This window comes from Pezoporus wallicus, unplaced genomic scaffold (genome assembly GCF_028554395.1).
Source record: "Pezoporus wallicus isolate ANWC-B61680 ecotype Strahan unplaced genomic scaffold, APGP_CSIRO_Pwel_v1 contig_6155, whole genome shotgun sequence".
Taxonomy (NCBI): Eukaryota; Metazoa; Chordata; class Aves; order Psittaciformes; family Psittacidae; genus Pezoporus; species Pezoporus wallicus.
In genome coordinates, this window is record NW_026637610.1 from 1,963,622 (window position 1) to 1,988,071 (window position 24,450).

Consider the following 24,450-nt stretch of genomic DNA (forward strand, 5'->3'; position numbering starts at 1 on the left):
ACAAGTTTTAAAGCATCTATGATGTTAAAATACATCCATATTCTGATGTACACCTTCCTAGTGTCAAGCGAGTGTGTTGATAGGTCCTGTTCATCATTAGCCTGAAAGTAGTGCTTGCTCTTAGGATCTCAGTAGGTATACGTTCATTTAACAGCTTCCAGTTGTGGATTTTTGGGGAAGGCCGAGAGATAGATATTGATGTTATCGATATAGTTGGCTATGTGCTGTCTTACAGTAAGGAAGAAACCAAAATGTTTTAGTTTGGTTTATCTTTCAGATTAGTAGTGGATGGATGGAAAAAAAAACCCTAGCATCTCCAAATCCTCTTAGTTATTAGGCTATTGTCTGGGAAGGCTAGAAGCATAATACTTCATGACATTTCCAGTGCTCACAGCTAAATTGCATAAATTACATGAGTTATTTTCCTTTGCTTTTCCTGTATTTCTACTTCAGATGGCAGCTGCAAGCAGTAATCAAAGAACTGGTTAATGACAGATTTTTTTTTTATATATATATTATTTTTTGAAAGAACTCTGGTAGCTGAATGTAAGTTAAAATTGCTCTTGTAATACTACATAGAAAAGATGCCTGCCATTTGTAATTAATTTTTTCCTTCCAAACATATTTGATTCAACTCTGTTAAGTTACATTTCTTGTTTCAATGTACAACTTCTAAAGTCATGTAAATTTGATATTTTTGAAATTGCATGAGTCACAAATCCTGACAGCTTGAAGTAATGTCTGTGTATGTGTATATATAATTCTTTGTGTGTGTATACAGGTCTATATATACCTGTATCTGCTAACCCAGTTGCAGGTATATATACCTGTATCTGCTAAACCTGCTTTTCCTGCTGGCCTGTATTCCAGAAGTGCAGAAGTGTTTTTCTTAGTATGAAAGTATAGTTGTTTCTTCCTCTAGCCATATTCAGCTAAGACTGCTAAAATATAATTTTAAGGAAGATGTTGAAATACATGGCATTTTATTTAGTTTCATTAAAAAACAAAAAGCAGAAAGCACTGGAAGTAAGCCAATACATCTTTCATTTGTTCAAAATGAGCATGCGTTGCAAAAGTGTTGTTTTAAATTGACCTGGTTATTACTTTTTTTCAAAAAAAAAAAGTTTGAATCCAGTTTATCTACTGGAAAGTATCTTATGTTTATGTATTTCTCGTTCAGGCAAAATCACTGAAATCTTCACCTGTGTTAGTAATTGCTTGCACCAGTGTTAATTTAAGCAGCATAACTGAGATTGTACTCAGCCTAACATCTGTACATGGGAGCTTTGTGGTCTGGTTTATCTGCTGTGTTTTCTCTAGTGGCCTTTCATTTCAGGCAAGGGTAGGGAGAGGGAGCCGGGTGGTGTGGGGAGGGCTGGTGACTCTTGTTAGCTGCAGAGATACTGAGGCAGCTTCTGTCTGGGAGAACCAGGGCAGAGACTGGGAGAGCAGCTGGGGGGAGGCTGGTGGGTGCTGTAAGCCTGTGCCAGCTTCCCCCTCTGATATAAAAGGGTGTTCATATTTGGGGAGATGTCTGTGTTTTGCTTTTTCCAATGTAAGATTTTGCGTGTTCTTTGGGGCTCTTTCTGCTTTGAAGTCAAAGGATAAATGTGCCCCAGCTTCACTGCACTGCTCTGGTTCTGACTTTATTTCTGTTTTGAGATAAAAATTGAGGTTTAGTATGAGTGTTCCAAAACCAGATACCACTCTCTCTCTCTTTCTTGTAGGCAGGGTGCTGCTGTGCCAGGCAAACCAGGAGGGATCTCCCGTGTACAGTGCCCCCAGTTCACTAGTATACACATCCACAAGTAAGCTAGTGTTACGGCTCTTTTTTGTTTTGTTTTGGTTTTGTTTTGTTTTGTTTCGTGACAAAAGTGAATTAATGTGAATTAAGCCCCCTAAAAATGTAAACTTCCCCAATAGCTGTTGTTAAGGTAAATGTGTTTATAAGCATATGTAAGTAATGTCAACAGATAATTCAGTGGTTTTAGTTGCTTATTTATCCTCAAAGTAGATTTTAAAATAATAATTAAAATAATACCTATAGTACAATGTTCTACAGAAACAGTCAAAATTTCTGCAGTCACAATGGGGTTTATTTTGGAATCCAGTACTGTTGCGCACTCTGTATTTTGTGTAGAAGATGAAGTTGTGTTTGCTTTTCTATCCTGGTCACAACTGTGATTTAAAAAACAAGAAGTCTTATGCTGTCATTTGATTGTGTCAGGAAGCAAATAGACATGAAGTCTTTTTCACAAAAGATAAAAACTGTGTACAAGTGGGTATTTTAAATTGTAAAATGGTAGCCTAATAAAAATAGCAAAGACAAGCTGAAACAATAAATACTGCCATCAGCCATTTTCCTGTACAAAACTTTAGGGTAGGAATGCATCCTCTAAAATTCTGAGACAGAAGCAGAACTGTTTGTTATCAGTGTTTTACATAGTATTGGTGGCACCACTGATGCCCATTCTGAAATATAATCAGATGAGGAGCCTGTGGCTGAATGAAATAGTAATAATTGCTGCTTGCTAAAGTAGGGTGAACAGTAGCATTTGCTCTGTGTTCATAGCTGTCCTCTGTAAAGAAAGTATTTTACATTGTCTGAATTAACAACATTAATGCATATGCTCTTTATGAAGATTGCACTCAGTCTAGAATGCAGTTTTACTCATTTAAAGCTTATCTAATCTACTAAAATGATTAATTGATTTTATGCATTAAAACCAGAAATGAGGATAAAAGAGTTCCATAGAGGTCCTCTATACTGTGATGTAACTCTCTTACGTTAAAGGATATGAATATCATCCCTAGAGCTGTTGCTTCTATAATACAAATGTGGAATCTATTTTCAAATCAAGAGTCTACAAATACATAGTGAACTAACAAAACATATGAAGTGTTTTAAATTGGAAATGAAATTATCGGTTTAAACTGCATTTGGTTCCAGGTGCGCCAAGAATATTTTGTCCTATGTCATGTTTCCCAAGCAGTGTTTTGTTTTTAATCCTTATAGTAACAATGAAATACTGTTTAAATCAATATTCCCTTTTCAATGAAATAGCAATCTTTGACTGAAAGTCATTTCTTAAAAAATTATCCAAGCAGTTCATTCATGTCACTGTTAGGGAGCTGCTTCTGGGGGAATGAGGCAGTATTTGTTTTCTGGGAGGTACTCTAAATAAAGCCTTTTTTTTTTTTTTTTTTTTTTGAGTTTACCCTGTTTCTCTCAGCTCTCTGAATTCTAGCCTAGGGAATTTATTTCAGGGATTGCTGTTTACATCATACAGTATTTCCACTGTTACTAATTCCCTAGATAGTCATATATAGCTAGCTAAGCTCCATACTTCACTGTTTCCATTATGTCTCATGAGTCAATCCCTTTGAAAAGTCTTATTTTGCAGTGGTGCTCCTCGAAGAACGATATCCTAACAAACACCTGTTTGTTTTCAATTATGCCAAATACATAAGTAAACAGACTTTACCTATCTGCCTCCCACGTGGCAATGTGTAATATACAGTTTGATAACAGAGATTGCTAGTAGCCCTTGCAGTAGAAATCATTACACTTTTGTTGAACCTGTGTGTCTGGAAGTCATGATTTTTCTTTTATTATGTATAGTACTTTATATTGCCAAAATGTAGTTTCCCCCACAGGGTCACAACTCCTAATAATACAAAATTACCCTGGTTACTAATGATTGTAATTTTTTTTTTATTTCTCCTTATTACAAGATTTTCAATAAAGATGTAGAATAGTTCTATTTCTGTAGGAAATTCTACTAAGAAGCGAATAGAAACAAAGCTTGAGTTTTGTCTCATTTTCTTTCTTTTATTATTTTATAGACCCTCTATATTCTAGTTTTTATGCACATTTATAATATTGAAATGATAACTGATAAGTTAACATTAAAGTCTAGGAGACTAATACTTTTACTGTTATCATTCCATATAGACAACAATATTTCAGCCTTCCATCTCTGAATAATTTTGAATACTGTTACCACTGGTATTATAACTGCGTAATATTTTAGAACAGCATATGATGTAAGAATGAAGAGGTTTTAAAATTACAATTTTTTAACAGAATGGAAAGAGCTGATATTTCTAAAGGCATGTGAGAGGCTTGGAGTTCATTAAATGCTAATGGCACTTAGGAATTTTCAGATATTTGGAAGGGGATCATCCCCACTTTTAGAAATGCTGCCTTTGCCTTGACTGTTCATCTCTTGGTCCCAAGTTATATTCAAAAACTGACATATGGTAGTAAAATATATTTTTCTTGATTTGGCTAGCTTTTTTTCACACTTAGCTTTCTGACTTTTGTGTTGGTCACTAGTAGTCTCTGAACACTTTTACCCCATTTTTTTTGTCTAGCCAGAAAGAAGAATGCGTTTCTTAGGGCTACTCTTTCCTTCCTGGCATTTTATTTCCCCAGAATGTATGTAATGTATCACATTGTACATTTCCTAGTACAGTAATCACTTATACCTCTGAATATGGCAGGAGGTGGAAACATGGCTCTGCTTCCTTCCATTGCTTCTGCCCCTTTGCATAATACAAAAAGAAATGAGCTGTTTCTTCTGCAAGCAATGGAACAAATCAGTAGCAATAGTCTCTCATGCCTCATCCGTTCTCTTATGCTGAAACAGAAGATGGGACCTGGATCAGTTTTTCATTTGCACATCTATTCTGGAATAGATTATTTGTTATGCAAAAAGCATAGTTTCAGCATACAAAAATGTTCACATCCCTTGGTAGGACATATTATGTGCCTTATCGAGACAACCAAAATAAGGAAGCTAATAGTCTCATCTTGGCTGCTGTAGATTCCCAGAGTGTTGGCATCTCGAGGATTTCAGCTAAATCTTTCATCATTATCTTAGTGAAGAATATAGACCACTATTTCAAGGAGATATATCCAGAAAAGAAATATTAGAGTGCACCAAGTCCCAGCAAATAAGTAAGCACTTACTGAAGCTTCCTGGAAGCTCCTCATATCTCATTGAAACGTAATAAATCATACAGTTTGGCTGCACGTAACTCACAGTCTCTTTTTGCCCCCACTTCTTCAGACTAGTTGCTTCCACAGGAAATTTTAAAATCCTGAAGAACTTTGTATCTACTGGTAAATAAGAAACATATCAAGAAAAAATGTGCAACTTTTCCTAATTGAAGCCACTCGTGAATAGGATCCATGAGAATATTAAGACCCTACTGGAGAAATGGAAGATTCAAAAATGGAAAAAGTTCTGTCACTGAGTATCCGTATCACTGTTCTACAAAGGACAGTAATATAGCTGGGTATGTGTGGTTTAAAAAAGGCAAAAAGAGGAATCTGAATTTATGCAAGGAATTTTAAAACTGTTTAGTGCCATTTTCCTCATTTTTCCATATTATAGAAGTGCCTGAAAATGTGAATGAAATAAAAGTTAATGAGAGCCAAAACGTGGGAAAGAAGGAAGACATGAAGTCTTAGAATCATAGAATAATTCAGGTTGGAAGGACCAGGTTGCAGCAGGGCACCTTTAACAATGGAGACTGCACAACCTTCCTGGATCATCTGTTCCAATGCTTGAATGTCCTAACAGTGGAAACCTCTCTGCTTTCAAGTTACTTTTGTTGTCTCTTGTCTTCGTAGTGTGTGTCTCTGAATAGCCTTGATAACCATTTCATGGCAGAGGATGGAAGAGGAGATGCACCTGCCAGTAGACAACTGGAACAACTAATCAGTGTTTCCAGGCTCATTAAGCCCTAGCTGGTGTAGCGAGGAACCCGGCCTAAAGACACGCATCGCATTTTTCAAAAATTCACAGTTCTGCATACCCAGGTCCCATGGGAGAAAAATCAGAAGCTTTAATAGGAGTTCAAAGGCAGCTAAATATTTTTCACTTTCTAGATCAGAAGGTTGATCTTCATAACTTTCAGGCTTTATTTTAGGACCAAGTACAAATAAAGATGCTTTGACTTACCAGGTATGTAACTACTAGTAGATTTTTCTGAGCATGTATTAATGGGACAGTTCACTGGACTAAATACCTAACATATACGGTGAAATAGCGAATTGCTGCATGTCTTTGTTCAAGATGATGCACAGAAACATGCCTGTATTTCCCAAATGTTTTGCATAGCTGTAAAAGAGAATTTGCCTTGACTTCAATGAGTACATTTTAAACTTATGTCAATTTTGGCTGACATTTTCTAAATGTGACAGTTGTTTCATCTTCAGTAAGCATTCTTATCAGCTCAAAAATACATGCACTCTTTTTCCATAATTTTTAATATTTTATTAAAAATTAAGGAATCTTTCATATTGCAATAAAGGGATAGAATTAAAAGAAGAAAAGTATGAAAATGCATAAATCAGATATTTAGTTTATTATACCCAAGGGCAAATGAAGTTGATGGCCCATTTATTAATTGATATATTGATTACAATTTCATAAGAGGTGGTGGTATCCAGAAATGATTGAGGTGGTACAAATGCTTATAAATCTGTCCCACATTGTTCACGTTACTTAATTGTAATTGGCTGATAAAACTTCCATCAGTTTCTGTAATTAACCTAATGGTCTAAATGAATTTCCAGATCACTGGTTATTCATTTCAATATAGAAAATGCCATTACATTGAGTTTAATTAATACAAAGTAAGTTCACAGTTCTAAGTATTATTAGAGGAGAATTTTACTGTTTTAACTGTTTCAGTGATGAATATTTTTTTCCTCTCACTTTGTCCTATATATGGACTTAAGTGTTCATTCTCTATTCATACTGAAATAGGATACACCCTTTATAATTAAAACATTTAAAACCCAATGGTCTTCAAGTTTTATCCTCAAAATATCAGCGTAGATATTTTTTGTATTTATCATTTCAACTATTTTTAAACAAAATTCAGTCAGTGCCAAACTCATAATCACATGGTATGTCCTAGAACATCTTATTTGTCTTGATATTCCTTTCACAGAAGTATATATGACACATAAGCACTCACCAGAGAATACTTGCGCTTTGCGTCAGACAGATATTAAAACAATAAACTATGTTGCCCTGGGATTTTAGCTTATGAGCAACCAGAAAACAACAAGGCAAAGATGAGATGTTTTTGAAAGGTGGGAAGGCAGTTCTTTCAGAAAATTCCCTAGAAACCTTTGGTCCTGTAATATTTTTGACAAGAAATATTTTTAATGCTTAAGTTCTTTTAAAGCAAATCACTAAAATACATTCCATTACTTCAGAGCAGGCATTAGAAATGTTCCTAAATTATCCTAATAATCCCACTGATCCAAAGTGATGTGTTATATACCAGGAGTGAAGGAAAATCTCTAGCAAAAGCTTAAAGTTTTAATCTCTAGCAAAAGCTTAAAGTTTTAATTGCATGATACAGGAATTTTGCTTTTTATTTGTGTTCTCTGTTGAAATCTTATCAACACTTATGTATGACAGACACATGTAGTATTTTTTAAAAGATTTTTTTTCCTGTAGGTGTTTTGTTCTGATTCATAGGTAGGGAATAAGTCAGGTCTTTTTTAGTACGCTTGTAATAGATAGGGAGTATAATAAATATTAAGTATAATTATCACATCCAATAGTAGGATTTAGTCCATCCGAGGGCTCACTGTGCTACAGAAATGAAAATTAAGTGAAGCTTGTCTATTCAATATGTCTGTTGAATGTCCTCACTTAGAAGTAGGTATCTGAAGGGGGTCTATAAGGATGCTGGGGAGGAACTCTTCATTAGGGACTGTAGTGGCAGGACAAGGGGTAATGGGTTCAGACTTAAATAGGGGAAGTTTAGATTAGGCATATGGAAGAAGTTTTTCACTGTGAGGGTGGTGAGGCACTGGAACGGGTTGGCAAAGGAAGTCATGAATGCTTAATCCCTGGAGGCATTCAAGGCCAGGTCGGACAGAGCCTTGGGTGACATGGTTTAGTGGTGAGGTGTCCCTGCCCATGGCAGGGGGGTTGGAACTAGATGATCTTAAGGTCCTTTCCAACCCTAACTATTCTATGATTCTATGATTCTACTTGCCTTAGGAATATTAGTAAACTACTTAAAACATGCTGTATGAAACTATTTTCATTATTTTTGTTCCAGTGAAGACATTCCAGGTTTTGGTTTTGTGTGGCATCATTAATGGTTTGAAGTCAGACCTTTGACATTTCTGTTGTATTCTGGAATATTTCCAGTGCTAAGAAGATTACATGGGATAAATACGAATTTTTGAAAGGTGATTTGAAGTGTGCTTCTGAGCAGAATCATTAGTGGAAACATTCAGTTTAGAAACCTCAATTCGGTTGGTTTTTGTCAGATTTAATCTACTGCACACATGCAATTACCTGAAAATTATATTGCAATGATTATAGTCTTCTGATGGTATTATCCCAAGACTCCAAGCAATTGGAAGTGTAGGTGCTCCTGACATTTAGTATATGGTTGTCTGACATGGCTGACTATATTAAATCCAAATGGACATATGCTTTATTTTAATGACATCAATGATTAATTTATTCTGATTTTGTTGTTGTAGTTTTTCTGAGTCTATTTCTTGTGCTTTTACTGTTATTGGTAAAGGAGAGACTTTAGTAAGCTTGCTATTTTGCATTGGTATGTGTGTCAGGAATGACTTGAAGAATTATTATACCGTTCATAAATGGTATATTTAAAGAACTTAAAGACTTAAAGAATTATTATACCATTCATATGGTATAATAATTTGCCTACGTTACAGTATTTCCAAATTAAATGTAAAAAGATATCTGCAAACTTAATTTTTAGTTGGTCTGTTTTCTCTTAAAATGGAATGGCAGGTCACTTCATCACAATTAAAATATATATTAGTAGATTGTATTAACATGTATGTAGTTTTGTCTGCTTTTGATTGCTTCGTAAGAAAAAAGTAGAGTAGCCCTGCAAAGCAGTTCTGTGATTAAGCCAAATTAACCATTGTAGGACTGAGGTTCATGAATGAAACGGTGCAGAAATTCTGCCCAGAGTGAAATGTCCATGCCTTTGAGAAGGCCAATCACATGTATCATGTCAAGGCTACAAAAACCTCATTACTGAACATTTAGGAATGCAACTATCTTTTAATGTGCTTCCTGAATTAATTAATTGCCCTTATTTATAAGGTAAAAGAGAATCACCTGGTAGTAAGCCAGAAGTAATGTGAAAAGTGCCCTTGCTTGTCCTTATGTTTAAATACAGTGGGTTTACATGAAAAATAAAGAAGATATCAATAATAAGTATGAAGGGAAGTTTACAGATTGCTTTCCATTATTCCCCCTCCCTCTACCACTGTGTATAGAAGTGTAAAAGGTTGAAAAATCATGTGTCACTTCCAGAGAAAACTATTGATTCATCTGTTGTTGAAATGTCTTTAGGTTTTTAAACATTGGTTTGTCCTATTGTATTAGACTTTGTTTTGAACAAAATCACAGGAATTTGAATGCAGGGTAACTTCACTGACTTCTAAGCCAGATAGTTACAACAATAATACTAAATTAACAAAATTGAGTAAAATTATATTTATATTCTTGATTTAAATATCAGCCTTTTTAAACCCTAAATTAACCTCTTTGGAGTTTTTTTGGTAGCACTGCCTGAAATTTTTGTTACAGCATTTTTGTGTTCTGTATCACTGTATATTGTCCTTCTGTAACTATTTTCAGAGTAACTGTCCTTTTACCTTCTATCTAGTATTTTAAATGGTGACTAATAAACCAGCAGTAAGATACATCGTAGTTGTCCAGAGTCTATAAATATGGGTTTCATTTCACTCCTGCAAATCTGTTCAGTGATGGTGCAGTGTGTCTGATCTAGTACACTCAATCATAAAGACACACCTATCCTGCATTGTGTACCACTGACTTTTTTTCTAATTTGTACACCATCCTACACCTGGGTGGTAGGAGATCATTGGAAAGGTGTGCATGACATTTTTAATAGTAAATTGTGGAAATTATCTTTACCCTTCAGTTCAAATAATAAAACCAATATTTGACCAAGGGTAGCTGGGCATTTTATGTCTTAACTTAGTGCTTTCTTGTTAGTAGAGATACAGCATTTGTCACTGGCAGTAGCGACTATCCTATGAGTTAGGACAATAGGACTGTTTTTATCTACTCATCTCAATATGCCTCTAAATAGCGAGAATTACACTGTTTTTTTTGCATCATGATCATATTATTGTATGTAATATTCTTTGTGTAGAATCCTAGATGCAGGATTTCCTTCACTTTGCACTCTAGATGCTGTGTTACTCATTTTTAGTAGGTAGGCACAAACAATTGACTGTACATCTCAATGTACTCTGGCTGTGAGATACAAAGTTGTTGATCTTGTGATTTTAAGCTTAACTTGTAGGATTTAGTTTCAAATAAAGACCTACTTTAAATCCCTCCATATCCTCCATTTTTCCTGCTTGTTAAGAGAAATCCCTTGATGTCTGAGGAATTCAGGTAGCTGAATATACAGTACACTAATAGAAGGATGAGATATATAATCACAGAATCGCCAAATGACTGAATCTCACAATGGCTGAGGTTGGAAGGAACCTCTGGAGGTCTCCTCATCTGCCCCCCAGTTTAAGCAGTGTAACCTCTAGCATGCTGCTCAGGATCACATCCAACCAGCTTTTGAATATCTCCAAGGTGGGAGACTTTGTTACCCGTGCAAGTGCTCAGTCACCCTCACAGTGAAAAAGTTTAGGATCCTTTTGACACGACAGTTTCCAGGCTTTGGCATCACCTTTTTTTCTCTGAAGATTTTAAGTTCCTGGCATATAATGGTATCAATATATGTAGAAACCAGTGATGGTTTGTTTATTGGTATATTAGAGGAGATGAAATAAAGGAGGAAAGAGAAAAAGAATAATTCCATATGCACTTAATTATGAAGAAAATGTGAATTCAGTATCAAGTCATAGTAGACCAATTAGATCTGAAAAGAAAATTTAAGGTAAAGGTAACCAAATAAATGGTTGAAACAGTTAAGTGTCTTCCTACAATTTAACATAAGAATAAGCACATTAAGTAGGAGATTATACTGAAATATTTTATGTGTGGGTTTTGAGTGCATTTGCTCATGTTGTGGTTTGGTATGGAAAAATCTAACAAATCTTATTTTTCAGATTTCTGAGGACGAAATAGTTGCAAACAGTGACTTAAAGCAGCTGTCTGTCCTCTTTCTAGAATTATTTATGTAATTTTTCAGGGTATGCCTTATAACAGATTTCACCAATTTTATGTAAAATTTGGTGCTAATTTGGATTTGACTGAGAACTTAATGCAGTAGTGTTGGGTAAAAGGATTCAATTACAGTGTGCAGTGTTTTGTAAGTAACTGTCTCACATAAAAAGTTAATTAATCAGAGCTGTGTCGATTTCCTTGTGCCATGTCAATTTGAAGTATGGTAATTAATCACTAATCACCCAGTGTGCCACAAACTAAGGGACAATCCATGAGTCATTTATTGTTATTTTTTTCAAAATAAATGGCACCCAGAGACATGAAGAAACACATCTTGCCTTTCATAATATTTTTATCGACAGTTTTGCATGTTGTAATAGACTGCAGCAACAAGCAGCTGTAGTTCAATGGAATATAAATATTAAAGAAACAAATGAGAGCAGATTTATAGGCCATTGCTTTTCTGTTATGTCAGTTTTGAGATTACACTGAGTAAATGAACAGTGAAAAATTACTCTTCCATGTGGAGAATGGTGATTAGACTTGTTACATTAATTAGAGATTTTTTGTTTTCCTTTTTAATGCATTTCAAATGAGAATGTCCTATAAGTAATGGTTTGTCCAAAATACAGATTTATTTATTCCTAAACAACAGTGTTTAATACTGACGTATATTTCTGTACAGTAGTAAGAAAATAATTGTTCTACTAATTTTAAGTCTGTGTTTAAAAAAAATCAAATAGATTGTGAAGGAAAGCAACAAAACAGTTGTGACTGTATCTGACGTAGATGGCAAATTTCCATTGAATTCAGTTAATTCACAACAAGGTCCCAGGAACAGTCATCTCACAGAAGTAGCAGTTGAAAAAAATATATTTTCAGTTTGCTATTTTTAAACATTGTTACCTTTCTCAAAAGTTTTTTAGCCTGAAATTTTAGGAATCCATCTATATATGTCATTTAAAAGCCTTTTTATATGAAAATCTGTACTAACAGAGCTTAAATTTTACTTGCACTATGCTTTGGACTGCGTATTTAAACTAAGAGATATGCACACATCCTCTTTAATGCATTTTTTGTAATTCTTTTCAAGAATGCCAAATAATGCTAATTATTACTATGATGGTCCAGTAAAAACTCACTATACAGCATATATTGGGATAAACACCTGATTGTCTTCCTGAAATCTCAGATAATAACATGTAGATTATTCTGATTAGCCTTTCTCTGCATGTTATCCATTATACTTCTTTGGTTTTAGTTTATTGTCCAGTACTTCTGAAGTGTTTCCTCAGAAGGGATCCTTCTGAACTATGTGAATAATGTGAATGTATCTCCCTGCCTCTCTAACAGTTGAGCCATGTTGCAGTAAATTAGCTATAAACTGATTCAAACATAATGTAACATTAAAATTCTTCACCATAAAATATCTGAAAACTCTGGATGGCAGATGACCTGCTACTTTGTGCAAAGAAGGAGAGTTTAGGAGTGATGAGAGGTGGATTCATTCATCCATTTTGACGGCATACCTTTCTTGAGGCATATGGCACTCTCATACAAATTCAAACCACAGCACAAATGCAAAGAATAATTGCCCATTAAAATAGCTATATATTTTTATGGCTTTGATACAAAATCTGCCCCCTGTTGTTTTTTGCATCTGCTATTCTTCCATCTATCCCAGAGCTTTAAAACCTTAATACACAGTGTATAACCCTTAAGTATTTTTTACCAGGTTATATTCCTCCTTTTGGGAACACAAGCTTTGTCATTGTTTCTTCACTGTTTGTTTTCTAAGGCATATGCTGAGATATGGTGCCTAGAAAGTGCACCTTCCCGTCATGCTCATTAAATAAAACCAACGTTTATATTACATCTTTTGGGAGAAAATAGGATTGATTATATTTAACCTGTGAACACAAAGATTAAGGTCGTCCTTTTTTCTTCATGCTCTTATTTGCTTTTATATAAAATCACTAGTTACCTTAATTTTACTGATACACAAACATGAATCCTCTTAATTCCAAAGGCCTTTTTATTTGCTTAGCTGTTGCGAGTTGCTGACCAGATTTCATGTTTGAGATCTAAACTGAAGTTTGAGGAAGGTGATACCCTGACAGTGTTCTCATGTTTACAAAGGGTATTCAGAAGAGAGAACTTTGGGGGACAATATTTGTTGTAATAATAATTTTTAAAATAAATTTTGTCCCGCAGTATAAAAATAGAAGAAAAAAGGAATCTTACTAGCATGATGTTCCTTTAAAAAATTCATTCAGGCTGTAGTACAAGACGATTTGTATGCTTTTGGATAATTATGTTAAGCAAAGCCAAGCACTTCCCCAGCATATTTTCTTCACTCTTCCTTTTTAATTTGAAAAAGTAAAATTGCAGTTTGACTGTAGGAACCAATTTTTTTTGTTGTTATCATTGTAATCTCATTCATATTTGAATAGATGAATAACTATAGAACTGATGGGGCTATTAGATGTGAATGTAAATTGTTTCTTTAGCTTGATATTTGATTATATATAGTCTTCAGAAAAGTCATCTTTTTTTTTCTTTTTTAACCTTATCACCTCATATCGTCAGTGTGTAGTTGGAGAAATCTGCCTTTTCTCTATCACAGATCAGAAGAATTCCAGTTATCAAATTATTTTGATAAATTTAATGTACTTTTGTTTAGAAGTGGACTTTGATGCTTCCCTGCTGAGTGTCAAATATATTTTCAACCCCATTATAGCAGCACTTTTAGTGACTGAGTTTCAGCAGTTTGGCACTGAGTCACTAAGAAAGGTTGACCTACAAACTGTAAGCCATTCAAATCTTTATCCCTCCTGGCTAGTATATTCATTACACTTGGGGCTGGTTAATAGCACTTAATACTTCCTGACAGGAGAGCTCTTTTCATTAAATTGTCTTTATGAAGTCCATTCTTCAGTTGTGCTCTCAGGGTGCCACTTCTGCTGGTTATTTTGGGGTGGGAATATTAAAAAGTGGTAGCAAAATATATTTGGTGGCTATGACATACTCCTGACCATCTGATTTCTCAGCCTGGCTGAAGTAGGGTTGGGGTGGTTTTGCCTGAACTCAAATCTAGGGTGACATGATCTTGTTGATAGTTTTACCTCTAAACTAAATCTTTAATATTACTACCTGGAAATAGAAGGCATCTTTTCACATACTCTGATTTTTAGGCTGACCCAAATCAGGCTTTATGAATGGATATAATTGTTAAACATACAACTCTAATCTTAGGCCTCAGTTGATCATAAGACCTTGCAATGTCACTCTTACTTGTGTATTTGTCAGGCTTTTTTTCCATCATGTTTTATATTCTCCTGACACAACCCCAGACCATTCTCTACCTTTCACTGATTGCTTCTACAAGCTTTTTTAGTGTTTTGCTTTAATGTAGACGTTTTATGCTTCATGATTTTATGAAAGCGACAACACAAGCTAAGCATAGCAAAACAATTATATTACTTAAAGCTTTTAATTCCAACACATCCTTTGTGTTGCAGATCCTTTGGTAATGGTAGAAATGACTGTCTTGGTTTGCATCTCCCATGAATGCTGAGCTTCGATTATGGGTTCTGGGTTAGGAGCTAAGTGACTCTTCCTGCAATCTCTGTCTTCCAGCTTTTTCTCCTTTCGTAAGAGAAAAACTTCTTTCTCATAAAAATGTAATATTTTTTAAACAACATTTTCTGTTCTTCTTCTCCTTCATTAATGGGGACGCTGCTTTTTCCAGTTCTTTGTAGAGAGCCATTCACTGTCAAAGATCTAAGGTCAGCGGCCCTTCTTGTAATTCTTTCCAAGGTGCGTCCACTATGAAGAGTAAAGGTGATTTAGGATAAATGCTCGATTATTGCAAAATGTATATTTTGATATGTCTGTGTGAAAGCTGGAATGAATAGTACAATTCGAAGGAAAAAAAAAACGCTCACTCCACGTTAGGAGTTCATGCTTTCAGAGAGGCATGTCGTCAGTGACCAGCGTACAGCTTCTGCACATTTCCAGTTGGTTTTCATTAGACCTGTGTTTACTCACTTCTTCTGAAAATAAAGAGATAGGTCTACTCTTCACATGTGGCTGCATGGAGGAATTGATGTGCTAATTTCAAACAGTACTTTTGCAGTAGAAGGATTTTCTAGGACCCTGAGTGTTTCACTGAAAGCAGACAGTTGCTTTAAATACTGCCAGACATAGGTGTTAATTACCATGGATTAATTGCTGAAACAGATCTTTGAGCATTGGTTTGGTTTTTATCACAGCTTCTGTTTTTCTTGTGAAAGTGTGCTTTCTATTAATATGTAGAGAACTACAGATACACATGGTAGCGAAGAAGTTGTCCAAACTGCTCAAAGGTTGTCAGACTTCACTAATTCTTTTGTCAGTGGCTTTTAGGTTGGAGAAATTTCTGTCAATCTTGGCAGTTTAAGAATGTCCCTAAAGACTAAATTTTTTAAAGCTTGCTATAGAGCCCTAGCCTTCAGGATTAGCATTTAAGGTATCCACAGTTTCAGATACTAGTTTTTCTCAAGTCCTTTCCATGCCTTTTGCTCAAGCAAATTCTTCTCAGCACTGATCTGTTAGCAGAATTTTTTTTTAAAAGGCACAGATTAACTTTCAAGTTATCAGAAATGTACTTCTGGAAATTATCATCATTTAGGTGGAAAGGAGTCCTTTTTCTAATGCAGGCAGACTGCAGCTAAACATTACTCTTATAATCAAGATAATCATACTGGATTAGATTAGTTCTTCATCTAGTCCAATACCCTGTATTTGGAAAGGAGCAAAACCTTGATGCCTAAAGAAAGGTTGTAAGACTGGAGCTAGTGTAGGTGTATAGTTCTTTGAAAATTCTGTTAGCTTTTCACAATTTGGGAGTGCCTTTGTAAACCAGAGGTGATGTGTTTATACTGTTTTTCTGCAAAGAAACTGTTCCTCCTTTTCAATCATATAAACTTTTAAACTTTTAACATCCATAACATCCAGTGTCAGAACGTTCCATGGGGGCTTAATTCCCGTATTTACTCCATTATTCAAAATTGTGGAGCTTTGTCATAACTCCCACAGTCACTTCCTTTCTGTGCTGAAAAGTTCTAGTCCGTTTCTTTGTTTCTCTTTCAGAAGTAATAAATATGATTATGGTGATGATTAGCAACCATTTAAAGTGCATGTTGCATGCATCGTCTAAGCCAAGACAGGAAGTCTCCAGCATGTGGCATTCACAAATACATTCTTGAAGGGACAGAAGTGAATAGTAATACTGTGATGCCCAACCCTCATATTTTTCACATGTATTGCTAAATTACATCTACAAAATTTTATTAGGGTATTGTACCATTTATTTATCTGTTGGTATGGGAGGACGGACCACTCTGGCAGAGGAACCACAGTATCGCCTGTAGATCTTTTTACTCTAATGTTTGTTAGTATCTTCAGTCAGCTGAAAATTGTCTTTCACTCTTTTGTATGCACATTGTATTGACTTGTTTGCCATACTGCTTGAAAGGAGGACAATGGCTTCTGCAGTAGGTCATGATTTTAGCACTACTGTATATACTGTTCACTATTCAATGTTATTGCATATGCAAAAGTACAGCATTCAAATTTCAAATACATGATATATATGTTAAAAAATATAAATCTTTCTATGACTTTCTTTAAGGCTTCTTAAATGCAGTTGCTTGCAAAGATAGCAGTAGTATGTTGAGTTCTGTAAGTTAGTCATTCTGAGTTTGACACACATTCTTTTTACAGAAAGAGGAATAAAAACCTGATATTCGCACTTTTTAAAAGACTTTTAATTTATTTGTATCACTGTAAGTTTAGTTTATGTTATATCGCATACATGTAAGTCTTTACAGAATTACTGTATAACCTTTTTGTCAGTGAGAAGGACCTGGCAAGTCCCCAAAGCTACAGTAATAAGGTAGTAATGGAGAAGTCACCATTAATCCAGTATTTTTCCTTCATATGGCTACAAGTTGTGAATTTTTCATCTTGCAATTTAGGGCTTCTTTTAAAATTCAGTGCTAAACCAGATAAAAGACAAAAATTGATTGAAATCAATTTGTATTTCAGACTTCAAAATCTGACTGGTTTATACATTATTGCTTCCACTTGCTTATTAGGGCTTTGCTAAGCAATACTTTTTTTTTTTTTTTAATCCTTTATTTACATACTAAAAAAACCACCTTCAGCACAGTGAAGCACAACTGAGGTAAACTGAGTGCCAACAGAGCTGGATTTGATTTTCACTGTCTCACTGATGAATTCTGAAAAAAAATACCTGTTCTAACATTGGCCAGCAATATAAGTACAAAGGAGAAATGAAGTAGTGAAGCACTGGTTAAAAAACTGACAGAGAAAGTAAAGAAAAAAATATGGTTAATTCTTTTTAACTTTTCAATTAAGTTTACGGAGAGAGATGTTTTACAGACATTTACAGAAAAAAAAAAAAACACCCACTCTTAAGTAGTACTGTATCACTGTTCAATTTCCAATTAAAGTATTTTAAGTCTCACATGGAATGGTAATTGGTTGCAATTTTGACGCAAAAATGTCTGAGTTGTTTTCTTTATGTTTAAATTTTCTGTTGAGTCTGAACATTATCTCAGTTAAGATAGGTATTTTCAAACTCTGCAACTCTTGCTTTTGAAGGAATAATGGGTACTGTTATGAAGAGTGTACCCCTCTAAAATTTGAGAAAACTCTTGCTTTGTCTGTCTTTCACTTGGTTCACAATTAAGACACGGTTAATTACGAACTCTTGAACAAAAACAAAGCTCTGTTTGATTGGTAAAGTCATCAGATAATTTACATCACTGGAGGTTATCTGTCACCACTCAAAGCAGGGCTGACTTTTGAAGATAGATCCATTTGTGTGATGGGATTGTCTCTAAGACTACAAATTTGAGCCTGAGGGGGGTGACTTGGGCCTCAAGAGTCTCCTGGTAGCAGTATTGTCTAAAACAGCCAACATTATTTTTAATAGTGTCTTCTAAGAGAATCAGAGCCACCTATGATACTGCCATCTAAATCGCCAGTTTGCTGTCTCCTGTTTGCACACAGTTTTTGTGTAAAAAGACAAGACCTCTGGTTAAAAGATTGATTTACTTATTTGGTGTCTCCCTCATCCAATTACAGGCAAGCTTTGATACAAGTGCAAACATGCTGCTATGTTACCCTTGTTTTAAACCACTAGACTGATCTGACTATTTTACATTCATTCCTCTTCTTCTCAGTGCCAGGATTTCCCTACCCTGCTGCCACTGCAGCTGCTGCTTACAGAGGTGCACATCTAAGAGGCAGAGGTCGCACAGTGTACAACACATTTCGTGCAGCAGCACCCCCCCCTCCGATTCCAGCCTACGGCGGGTAAGGAGATCAGCCTCATCCAGCTATTAGCATGAGTCTCCAAAGGCTACAAGCTATTTGTGACTGTGGTGCATGCTGATGGTGTCTCACTGCAGAAACCAGCGCAGAATGTGACCAATCCCAGTGCTGGAAGTGGTGCACCTTGCATGGAGTATTGAAAAATGACTGTAATTTGTACTGCCATGATTGGTGGCCTTAAGCATTTCAAATGTCACATATTGTTATGTAAATGCTCTTAGAAACGGAATGCTTTGGAACAGAGAAATTGTTTCAGCTAAAGATATATTTTTGATGATTGCAAGCATCTGGTTATTAAGGAGGTTGGATCAAGTTAACTTCTTTTTCTTCAAATCATCCACTGAAAGTTGTCTCTGGACCTGAAGGCTTAGTGGCGGGGGGGGGGGGGGGGGTGTGTTATGTATTTTTTCTATCTTTATTTTTACTTTTTTATTGCAGTTTCTTTACTTTCTCTAGTTGTTATCTATCTGTTCCACAATAGAGATGTGGGGTGCTTCTGTCAGGGCCATGTGTTTATCAATACATTTGCTTAAATGATACCTTAAGATTTCACTGCAGCAACCTACATTTGCTAAAACCAAGTAGTAAACTAAGGAACAAAGGAGAGAAATATGTAGTAATAATTTTTAGAAACTCAATAATATTCTGTTTTGTGAAATTCAATAATATTATAGATTTTTTAAAGTGTATTTTTGAGGGAAAGAAGATAGAAACAAAATCTGTAGCTCTAAATTCTGACGCTGAAAGATCTTGCATGCTGTATATTATATTTAAAAGTCCTAATGCTGTCAAAAGATTTTCAGCTATGAAGAAATCGGGAAATTTACAAATGTCAGAAAACTTGTCAAAAAACTTAACTTTGTCAAAAACAATTTGAAGTAGGTATGCTGCTACCTCTCTTCAGAGCAACCGGATCTTTCTGAGGAAGGGTCAGGAAGGGTTTGCTAAGTCCTTGAGTGAAGGTGATCTCTCTCTTCACCCTCACTAAACTCCTGTTCAGTAGCTCATGACCTCTTGCTGTGGATATCCCCTTGTGAGGGAGCCTGCAGCACAACACCCTGTCCTCCTACTTTTTTACAGTAGAAGAAGGGTTCCCTTCTCTAGTTCCCACAGTTTTTCATGCAGCCTTTGTTCTGTTAAGCCAGAAGGGATGTCTTTTTCTAGACAAGTGTAGTACTCTAAGCAGGCAGGCATTGGGCTAAATTTTCAGGGATACTGAAGACAGGAACTTCGACCTTTCACACTGGGCCGTTATCACCTCAGAGAAGTAAGGTGATCTAAAAATGAGTATAAAAATGATGCTAGAGAGTCAAGTTACTTTGTAAAAGTGATTTTTTTTTTTTCATTTTAGTGTTTTGTGTAGTTTAATAAGCAAAATAATACTAATTTACTAAGCAAAGCTATTACCACTACTGGATTATCACCATGAGTTTTGGAGATTGCCTGACATACCTTTGGATAAGAATGGTGTCCCACCAAAGTTATCCTAGTGTTTCCCAGGGTCTCATTTAGAGTTAATCCATGTAATTGTACATGACAATGATGGGAACAAGTTTAGAATGCCCTGCAAGAGCTGCTTCCAATCTGAATGTGTCAGCTACAAAATGGATACTGTATAGAAAGAAAGTGTGGACTCTTTCCATCTCCACTTAGTTTAAAAATAAATTCTTAAATTTGAACATAGAGTGCAATATGTAATGAGATAACAGCAGGCGTTACTACTAGTTTCATGATGTCACGAACATGATATCTTAGTTTAATACAAAGTCATAAAGTTATGTAAGAAAATATATACCAGCTACATGTGATAGGTTTTGAATTGAACAATACTGTCTTTGTTAGTATTTCAAAAATGAGTAAATGCTTTCAGACCAGTAAGTAACTTAAGGTTAGTTTACTTTAAGGGGCCACATGTGGGTGCTCTGTGTGTGTATATGTGTGTGCTATATAAATTTTTATAGTTCAGTTGTTACAGTGAAGTTCAGCAAGAAGAATTAAATTTGCAAGTGTAATATATCTATATTCTCATGTAATTGCACTGCTTACTTTCAGCATCCTTAGATACTGTATTAGATGTTTAAGTGTTGTGAACTCCTGTTGTAAGTTTTGCACTGCAGTCAGGTTGAACAGTGTTTCAGAACTGGGTTCCAAGAAGTCAGCTCAGCACTCTTATGTTCTTCTGCACGTTGATTTGACGGTTAGGATGGACAGATCTCACATATTACCTTTGTGACCTGTCCTTAAATCTGACTTCAGAGGGAGCCATGCATTGCATCATTAAGAAGTCACATCTTCTCCTTGTTCTTATGACTGTCTGAGACGGATCCTTGGCAATCTAGGATTCACCTTGCCAGTTAATATGGTTTCTAACACAACTTGATTCTGCAACAGTTTTCAATTAGTAAGTTTTGTCTTAATTTAGGTAGGTCTCAGTTCAAATATCAGGCAGGTTTAATTTTCTCTATCTACCCATGATTTATAAAAAGGCACTGCTTTCCGATGCACAAAACAATTCTAAAACTTCTGTAATTCATGGATCAGTGCAGAAATAATACATACTTCTGTTGTACTGATTCACAGTTGGATTAATAAAGCTTTATTCTGAAATAGTTTCTTTGGTTTAGAGTATTAGATCTTGTGCTAGTCACTTCACTGATACAATGGTAAAATTTGGATTTGCTTCGCAGTGCTTTCTTCTGTGCTCACCGATTATGTACTCTGACCTATCAAAGAAGCAAAAAGGAATTTTCATCAGAAAAAATCCTTAATCAATGAAAATAAATCATAAGAAGGTAGTTTTCAGTCACAGTGGGAGTAGGTGTCAGGGAAAATTACAGAGGTAATAAAGAGATCACAGAGAACGAATCAACTTAACAGAAGGAAGCAAACAACTTGGAATATCATTTGTTGATAAGAAAAATGGAAAAAGCTTTGAGTGCTATTTTGCAATTCATTTAGTAGCAATTTCTCATTTTTCACTCTAGGAAGGAGACCAGCTTTAGAGCCAGACAACAACAATTTCATACTGAAATACTTTCAATCATAAAAAAAAAAGGACATTTATTTTTTATAATGATAGATATAATTTTAAATTTACATCAAATTCCAGCAATATTTAGTTAGAAAAAATATTGCTTTTCCTTTTAAAGAAAGAACCCACATATAAGTGTAAAATACAAAGTTGAAGATTGAAATTACCTTTTTCATTTTCTTTTATTTGATTAAACTTCAAAAAAAGCTTATTAGAGAAGTAAAATAATAGTTCATCTGAAATAATCTTCTTCATGATTACTTGCTTGCATTACAAGGTTTTGGAACTGAAACTGAATAGTTTTGCTTTAAATTTGGAAATCAGCTGTAAAGCTGGGAACATGTATTTCTTCAGCTAGTCCAAACTGCTGCTTACTATTGTTTATTTCAGCAGCACTGTCTCAGTATTTGCCTCTCCAGAAAAAAAGCGGCCTTTCTATCCAGTCTCCCTTCAATCTGTTTTTGTTCTTGTTCACTGGTGTCTGATACTGACTGTGACCTTTACTTAGAAACTGTTTGTCAACAAAGTTAGAAAAGACAATGAGTCCTGGGATGTAAGTAAATCTGGAACTTCTTGTGGACATTAAGCTAAACAAAGTAGTGTGGTTCATATGGGAAGCTGCCTTCAGCTGTGCCTCGCAGTTACTGGGAAACAGCAAGTATGGCACACTTTGCTAGGTCTGAGGAAAATTGTTGATTATAGCCATAGTTGGAGGCATTGTTTTCTTATAAATCTAAGAACAGCACACATGCTTTAAAACATGTCATTTAAAAATGAAATCAGTGTTCATGAGATATGTAGTACTACATAAATAATTAATGGCTCCTTTACTCGTGAGCAAGGCATTCCACTAATTCCTTGAGATAGCATCTTGTTTATTAGCTCATGGAAAATACTTAATTTTTAGGATCTGTGGCATCATTTCTAATGCCTTGAAATACTACAATGTGCAGCTTGCTTACAACTTTGTATGTATAATTCATTTATGTGCCATAAAAATCTACTGAAACTGAAATGATGGAGTAGAGTTTCATTTGTTTGAGAAATCTGAATGCTGAAATGTAAAGAGTTTAAAGATCTCAGTTGCATGAAGAACTTAGCTTCAACACTATGTTGCAGGAGGAAGGAAAGCAAGAGATGGTGGTGTTGATGGTGTGAGAGCTGCATGAAGATCAGAGCCTGTCACTATAGGAGGATGTAGCTGTGGAGCTGTGCGCTATTGCCTGCTTGTCTCAGGGGGCTCTCCACGAAGTTCACAGCAAGATTGAGCGCTTGGTTGAGGAGCAAAGCAATTACTCTTTTAAGCTGACTAAACTCCTTCAATACCTTCTTTGTTGGGACAGCCTCCATGAGGGAGGATTTGAGCTTAGGGGTTCTTCGACCTTTCTTGCAGTCTTCTCTCCGGGTACTAGGTAGAGTTTTGTGCAAAATAATTATTTTTAAGTTCTTAAAAAACAAAAAAGAAAAATTATCAATGTAAAAAACCGAAATCATCTTGGTTTTACCTGTGTCTTTGTAGGATTATCTATTTTATTTGCAAAGTGTCTACTAATGGTATGCCCTAATAAAACAGAAGCTACTAGTAGAGGTAGTCTTATGACAGATTTTGGACACAGTTAGCAGTACTTATATTGCCAAAAGAAAGGAGAAAGAAGCAGTAGGAGTTTTTTCTCTCTTTGGCAAAGTACTGGAAGCAGGTGATCTGATTTTGATACCTCTAATTGCTTCTGAACTCTGTAGCAACTAGTACCTCAGCATTCTTGGAAATCATTTGCCAAATAGTAAAACATCATGAATGTGATGCTCCATCTTTATACTGCTGTCAGGAAAAGCCATTGTCACTGTATATCTGGTGGTATTGCAAATAGTACTAGTAGATAGTGGTAGTAAAACTAAAGTTCCAGCATCATTTGCCTCAAGTAATTCATAAGTTTAGTGTGTGATAGCTTTGTCTTCACATTTCCCCTCTTCTCCTTCCAGTTCTGATGAAGCTAATGGAGAATTAGCTTTCAGTCCTTATCTCCAGTGCTGGTGTCTTTACTGGGAAAGCAGGAGATAGCTATATGCTTTTTTCTCTTTGAAAAGAAGAATTACAAAAAAGAAAAATGCTTGGGGAGCGTAGAGGAGAATTAGCAGAGACTATTCAGAAACTCTTCCCTTTTATTAAAACAAATATTTTGAAGTGCTGCATTCTAACTGATTCAAAATGAAAAAGCTTGATTTTCCAATACCTTATTCTAAATTTAGGAAAAAGGGATAATTACTGGAAGCTACTACATCTGCTACAGTGGTTATGGGTTTTTTCCTAATACATTTCTTTGGGCTCACAGAAACTTCCTCTTATTTTGGACTCTGTGCTTTATATATATGTGAGATTTCTGGGGAAAAAAAATGTGTTTTGCCAGTGCATAGCGATTTATGTTTTCCAGCTTTGTTCTTTCCACCAATGCCCCCAATTAATTTTCCAAAGCAGATAATGTAACTTGTTTGTGTCAGAAAGTGCTGAAACTGAAAAGACAAGAAGCTGGAATTAAGAGTCCTAAAAAGTTGAAACAGTTAAAATTTTGTTATTACAGTGTTGAAAGGCACTACTTTAATTCTCAGTCTTTGGTTTATTTTGAATAAGGCTGTAGCAGCATCTCTTCCATTATTTGTTTCATGAAGGCATCATAAAATCATGTATGAGAGGTTTCACGTAAGAGGTGATTTCTAAGACCAGAAACTGGAAAATATGTAGAGGACAGTGAAGGCAACCCTACCAGCAATCAGAAAACAGAGAACCTTTGTTCCTCAGGTGCTTTTTCTTATTAGTAATGGAAGGGA

At 35.3% G+C, this 24,450-nt stretch overlaps 1 protein-coding gene across 40 annotated transcripts in view; it reads left to right on the forward strand.

Moving 5' to 3' along the window:
• RBFOX1 (RNA binding fox-1 homolog 1) overlaps positions 1–24,450 on the forward strand; it is a 1,274,017-nt gene that overhangs the window by 1,204,828 nt on the left and 44,739 nt on the right. For 33 of the 40 annotated variants that reach the window (XM_057406605.1, XM_057406606.1, XM_057406616.1 and 30 more), the window contains 2 exons: positions 1,728–1,808; positions 18,446–18,578. In XM_057406605.1, the coding sequence (XP_057262588.1) occupies positions 1,728–1,808; positions 18,446–18,578 (214 nt within the window). The remainder of the gene's footprint in view (positions 1–1,727; positions 1,809–18,445; positions 18,579–24,450) is intronic. The other 7 variants (XM_057406604.1, XM_057406608.1, XM_057406602.1 and 4 more) reach the window with 1 other exon arrangement.